This window comes from Leucoraja erinacea, chromosome 15 (assembly GCF_028641065.1).
Source record: "Leucoraja erinacea ecotype New England chromosome 15, Leri_hhj_1, whole genome shotgun sequence".
NCBI lineage: Eukaryota > Metazoa > Chordata > Chondrichthyes > Rajiformes > Rajidae > Leucoraja > Leucoraja erinaceus.
The window spans coordinates 38,211,967-38,219,055 of record NC_073391.1 but is presented as its reverse complement, the minus strand read 5'-3'; the positions used below and the strand labels follow the sequence as shown (position 1 = coordinate 38,219,055).

Here is a 7,089-nt window from a genome sequence, read left to right as displayed (position 1 = left end):
AGGCCCCATATGAACCGGCAGTATTTTCCCTGCCGTTATGGGGTTTAAATTAAGTCAATAATGCCTTACTTTTGATGTAATTCAGCGAGCAAACGCGATAATTCCCGATATTTTGGACCTTTAAATCTCCACGGCAAATGTCGGCTGTTCACTTCCGCTGGATTGGCACCTTCAGCTCCCTCTTTAATTTACCTTAGTTTCTATCTTTTTTTTCCCCTGTAAATCTAGGTAGCTGTGCCTCACGGTCACCCCGACTGGCACAATAAATTGCAGATCAAAACCTGGCCGTTTTCTATGTTTTTAACGGGTGGGAAAATGCATGTTTTCCCATCCACTAACATGTACCGGAACTCTAGAGTGTCCTCCACTTGAGATTTTTGGTCATTTGGGTGCGGATCTACGCTCTAGTGACCTTTAGTGAAATCACCCTATATCACACACACAAACTGTTCATTGATTACACTGCGAGTCGGGTTGGGTCAGGTAAGCTCCGGTTACTAAAATGGGCGGGGAAAAGTGCCCAGGATCCCCTCCGTAGCGTACTACACGTCAGCCTATTCAATTTAGCAGGAGTAGCCTATCTTCTTGCTCCGCTATAAGATCTTTGCTTCAGACAACTTAAAAAAAAAGTTTGCCACCAAGTTCACATAATCTTAAAACCTATTCCACGTGGTGGGCAATGCTTAGAATCAGGCTCACGCCTTTTTTCCCCCCCCCCCATTGAAACGGGAGTGAAAGTGAAAACATCTGCTTGTGGATTTGCCCCTAACTACAGCACAGTTGAAGCAGATCACAGGTGGTCTGGTGCAGGCCTTGTCCCGGGCCGGGAGGGAGCAACATTGCAGGCGAGTGCCCAGTCGCGTCTGCGTCTGCGGCTGCGCGCCCGGGCCCGGGCCCGGGCCCTGGCCGTCTCCATGGTGACCCAGGATACGGCCATGCCGCGACACAAGCCCAAAACGGGAAGGTCGCAGCACGACTCGCACTCGTCCCGCAGAGGCGCCGACAAGGCGGTGACCGGCAGCAGTTCGGTAAGGAGTGGGTCTGTGGCAACGAGAGTCCTTTAGCAGGCAATGGAGACTTCACCATCCCTAGCCACCCTCACACACTCCATCCTCACCTCCACCCTCAGCACCCTCACCCACTTCATCCTAACCTCCACCTTCACTCACCCTCACTCCCCTCACCATCCTCACCCTCACACACTCTATCCTCACCACTTCATCCTAACCTCCACCTTCACTCACCCTCACTCCCCTCACCATCCTCACCCTCAGACACTCTATCCTCACCACCCTCAACACCTTCACCTCCACCCTCACCGTCACCATCCTCCACCCTCACCTCCCTCTCCATCCCACATCCTCACACACTTCATCCATCCCACCCTCACACACTCCCTCACCACCCACCTCAGCACCCTCACCATCCCATCACCATCCTCCACCTTCACTCACCCTCACCATCCTCCCCTCAGACACTCTCTATCCTCACCACCCTCAACACCTTCCCCCCCCCCCTCACCCTCCCCATCCTCCACCCTCACCTCCCTCTCCATCCCCACCCTCACACACTTCATCCTCACCTCCACCCTCAATCCCATCACCATCCCCACCCTCCCTCCCCTCCCCATCCCCACCCTCCCCCCCCTCCCCCACCCCACCCTCCGCCACCCCCACCACCCTCACCTCCACCCTCACCATCCCCACCTTCACCATCCCCACCCTCACCTCCACTCTCGCCCTCATCATCCCCACCCTCGCCATCCCCACCCTCGCCCACTACACCTTCACCTTCCTCACCTTCATCCTCATCATCACCACCCTCGCCCTTCCCGCCCTGATCTTCCTCACCCTTCCCACCTTCACCCTCTCCTCCTTGGCAGGATCAGGGAACAAGATCTGGTTAACCATTGATGCAATACTGATATTCCTTCAGACTGATCTAAAGAACTAAAGTCGTGTTCACTTATCTCAAGATAGTCTGTCTTAATTAAAAGACTAGCCTTCAGTCAATTGCAGGAAGCGATCCAATCTCTTCTGGCTCCAATGCACCAGTTTCTATTCAATATAATTGCAACTTAATCTATTAGCACTACACTTCACAATGCTGAACGTCCGAAGGTTTTTTAGTTGCTTGGATCAATTAACAATGGCCAATTTTCAGAATATTCAAAAAATGCCTCCCAAAGCTACCATAAATTGCTGGACGCTACAATGCTTTTAAAACCAAATTGTGAACTTTAATATGTACAATTCCATAGCCATTCCAACCAGCCCAGGCTTCCAATTTTCTGCCAGGACTTCCACACTCGTCTGCTTGGTTCCAGGTTCATAACGTTCAGCCTAGGTTTTCTCCTTGCTCGGCTGCCATTCTCACCATGATTCCCCCCCCCCCCCACCTCTGTCTGACCTCGTATTCAAGTTACCCCAAGCACTACTCTTCTACCTCCCTCCCAGCAATGTCCCATTCCCGGAGCCCTCCCTTTCATACTCCGTACTCTGTTATCTGACCCCACACCTTGCCCAGCTCTCAAATAATGACAAGACGGAGTACAGGAAGGAGATTCAGAACCTTGTAACCTGGTGCCAAGACAGCAACCTTTCCCTCAATGTCAGCAAGACAAAGGAGATTGTGATCAACCTCAGGATGCGCAATGGTACTCATAACCTGGTATACATTTACAGAGCCTTAGTAGAGATGGTTAGATGCTGCAAGTTCCTTGGAGTGAATATCACCAGCAACCTGTCCTGGACTAGCCATATCGAAGCAATGGCCAAGAAAGCACACCAATGCCCTTACTGTACTTCCTTAGAAGTCTCAGTAAGTTCGTCTTGCGCCCAACAACTCACCAATTTCTACAGATGTGCCGTAGAAAGTATTTTATCGGGATGCATCACAGAATGGTTTGGGAACAGCTCGATCTAAGACCACAAGAAATTATCAGACCATCATGCAAACCAACCTCCTTTCTATTGAGTTACTTGCATGATGGAAGCGATCACCATCATGCTTTCATCATGCAAGTATTAACATTTAATTGTGTAACACTGAAAGATGAAACTGTATATCGCCACAGGCAATTGGCTTTGCTTTTAATTCTTGGTCTTACTTCCACCAATAGATCATGCTTAATGCTTGCAGTGTTCCTACATAAAAAAATCAATACTAGATCGATAACATGGGAAAATCTTCTTAATTCCTTTGAAGATTAGGTTCTCTAACAGAAGTCCAAAAATGTGAAATATCTCTTTAATATTGAAGTAAAAACAATAAAGCAGGACCAAAGAAAAATAATTGGATCAATTTGTTCATACAGGACCTTTAACTAGAGTGTTAATACAGTGCCTGGAGGGAGAAATACAGTCATTTTAAAAAATTGAAATAATTTGAATGAAAAGGTTTGATAGGGGTAAGCTTTTTCTAAAAAAAGAATCTAAGTTGCTACTGCTTGAAAACATGCTAACAAAAAACAAGGTACTTCTTGAGATAAAGGAGTGAGTCATGAGAACATTTTAACATATGAAAAGAGAATTGGGTAAATATATGGAATGGAAGAAATTTGCAAGACAATTGCATGGGAAAGGTGGCAAATTGAAGCTTATTGGATGGGTTTTTCAAAGACCCAGCAGTGATTCAATGGGATAAATGACCTCTTTCCTCAGGTGTCAATCTACAAATAGAAAAGTTCAACAGAGTTAATAGAATCTCTTTTTTATTGCAAGAAAATATGTTTCAATTATAAATTTCACCGTCTCCTGGTATATGACTTCTATGCTGCACAAGAATGCGTAGATAATTTACTTTTATGATTTTATTTACTCAGCTATTGTGTGTTAGAATGGGAAGTAATCTCAATATTTCAAAGCAGCTGCAGATATACGACAATATATTTATTCAACAGAACCAAATGACATTCGTCTATTTGCTGAGTTCACTATTGTTGCACTGCTTCTAAATTTGGTGAAGGGATAACCTTAACGCAAACAACATTCTCTGTCTTTTGCCACAGCTATAAAAAGGTGAACATGAATGAATCTCTTTTTGAATGAATCTCTTTATTGTCATTGCACATGGTACAACGAAATTTAAAAGTTAATCCCACGGTGCGATTCACAAGAGCAATTTTAAATATATAAGAAAAGGTAAAAATATATACATATTTAAAAAAAAATTACAGATAAATAACAATAGCAACTGAGAACATGCAGGGCGTGCATGTATAAAGATCACTTCGGTTGTTGCTGTTCTATCCTAAATCTGTTAGCAAAGGCTACTCCAGATGCATAAACTCAAAGCTCAAAATTCACATTGTGTTTTTGATTTTTTGTTTTTGGACTGAATATTGTTTTTAATTTGTGTTTCTGTGATCTCTTTATTATTTATTTTATTCTGATTATATGTTTTCTATTCCTGTTAATCTCTGTAAGGTGTCCTTGAGATTTCTGAAAGGCGCCCAAAAATAAAATTTATTATTATTATTATTAAAGCTATTGGGAGAATGGGGAATTGGTTCCTTGCTTTCGTTGATTCCCATTCTCTGTTTCAATTGGAGTATTGAGACATATTCCGGTCAGGCTGGCTGATTTTTGGAGGATGTTGTTATTGGAGTTCGGTGGGTACATGGATTTTAAAAATCATGTGGAGGTAAATCAACTGCAGAGTGAATTTTTTGAACTAATTGCCATTGTTTGTATTGGGGAAGTGGTATAAAAGAGGATAGGGCACCAGTGAGTAGAGATATGATGTATATTCATTCCATTCAGCTACAAGTTGTTGGGTTGTCTATATAGTGGCTGGTGCCAAACAGTGCCTGTGAATTCATAACTGAGCGTGACATGAGAAGCACTGAGGTTAAGAATGCTTTTGGCTCAGCCTAACTAAATTACAGGAAGATTATTATGATATTTGACCTTATGATTATTATTGATATTATGATATGATGTTAGAGTTGTTGATTGCGGGGCATAAAATGACAGAACATATTTTTGCATGACAAGATTTCTGCCAGAAGAGCAGTAGAAATTTACCATTGAAACATGTATTTTCTTGTATTGAAAAGAGATTCTATTAACTCCGTTGAAGTTTTCTATTTATCCATTGACAGCTGAGGAAAGAGACCATTTAACCAGTGTTGGGTCTTTAAAAAATATATCCAATTAGCTTCAATGTGCTACCTTTCTCATGCAATTATCTTGAACTTTCTTCTATCTCATATATTAATCCTATTCTCTTTTGAAATTCATCCCTGAGTCACCACTTATTTAGGCAATACATTCCACAACACAAGAGCTTGTTTTGTTTTAAAACAAAATCCTCACACATATCACACAGATTATTCGACTATTTAAATCTGCGTTCTTTGGTTAGTGATCCTTCTGACATTACCTTTCCAGTACATCACCTTGATCTTCACATTCCAATTTGTGGTGCCCAGTTTTAGTGTTCCAGGTAGAGCTCATCAAGTGAATAATAAAGTTTAAACATTATTTACTTTGTGTGCACTCAATTACTCTGGTTAAAGAACTCCAGGTGTACCAGAATAGTTTCAAAATATATATTTTTAGTCATTTATAACTTGAAGGCAACACGTAGAGAAAGGGCCAAATAGCCGCTGCCTGGGCTAGATCATATTTTGATTCACTCACAACCAACAGTCAATTAATGTAGCAATTCAAAGGACGTAGTTGTCAACTAGTCAACGACAAACTTCCCAGGATATAAGTTCCTGAAAACATGCTCCGTCCGTGGCAGCCCAAAATCCATCAAGCAGGAAACAGCTGAAAACAAAAGCACATGTTCATTTTTAAATTACAGAACTCAAGCTTGATATTATTGATGTCCTCTTACCTCTATTCACTGTTCTATTCCCCTAGAAAGTATGCTTCATTCACCCCAACTCAGTCTTCCTCCACTCTCCTCATACCTATTCGTCTCTTCTTTCCTTTTCCATTGTCTTATTCTCTCTGCCTCTTCCTTTATTTTAATATTCTTTCATACAGTACCAAAATGACATGACATCTCAAGATACTTGGCTTTATATCTGATAGTTAATAATTATCTATTTAATCAACCATTACTTTGGTATTCATGCTATCCGATTTTTATGCAAATATAAATCTTATAGAAACCAGCTTGACACTATTCAGAAAAAGTAATTTAGTTCTTATTTATCTTACAAAAATATTCCCTGTTGCAGCCCAATATCTTTGGCCATTTTTTTCTTTCTGATTTTAAATAGACTGTGGTGTGATTAACTTATTTCAAGCAGTACAGCTCAGTTTTTTGTCTGGTGAAGTTTGCTACGTTTGCACATTTGTATTTGGCAACTGTAAAATATTACGTTAGTACACATTGTAAGTACTTGAAGTAAGGAAATATATATATAATGTTCCTAAACTTACACAATCTATTTTTTTTCATTTTTGATATTACATTGCATATATTTTAATTTAATTATTTTTTCCATCAATATCATATTCATAAAAGTTTCCTTCATCATTCACTGATTACATAGTGAACTAAATAATTGATGATTAGACCTCCACTATTATGTACTTATTACATTTAATTCATGCATGTTATAAATTTATTAGACACTGTAAAGACAATTGTAAAGGCTACTATAATTATGCTAAGAACAAATCTATTCAGTTTGCACAAGCTTTAACATGCAAGTGCAGTACTTCAGCAGAATGAGTATTTAGCAGCAACAACAGAAGCAGTGGGGTGAGAGTATAATAGTAGGATTAGCAAATGTGCATTAGAGACAAGATGGGAGGAATAGCCTCCTTTTGCGCAGTAAATATCTGCAATTTTATATTGTGCCAAATGAAGAAAACACGAGCTGCCATCATGGCTCAATACATGATCAGGAAGTCTTTGGTTCAGTGCCAGACCAGCAATAGCAATGTAGAAATCATGATGGCATTTAGGTACTACAATGAAGCCCAATGAGTTTTGTTTGAGAGTGAAACCATTCTAGATTTTAGGTGATTATTATTGTTATTGTGATAATAAGAGCCCTGAACATTATCTCTGTAGTCAGATAATTTGTTGATTTGCTATATAGTTGTGTGTAGGCACATTTCT

At 40.9% G+C, this 7,089-nt stretch overlaps 1 protein-coding gene across 2 annotated transcripts in view; it reads left to right on the top strand.

The window, feature by feature from the left end:
* Positions 1-594: 594 nt before the first annotated feature.
* Positions 595-7,089, top strand: part of cabcoco1 (ciliary associated calcium binding coiled-coil 1) — a 59,365-nt gene continuing 52,870 nt past the window's right edge. Inside the window, exon 1 of one of the 2 annotated variants that reach the window (XM_055647201.1) lies at positions 595-1,028. In XM_055647201.1, coding sequence (XP_055503176.1) covers positions 915-1,028 — 114 coding nt within the window. In that variant the 5' untranslated portion in view covers positions 595-914. The remainder of the gene's footprint in view (positions 1,029-7,089) is intronic. The other variant, XM_055647200.1, reaches the window with a different exon arrangement.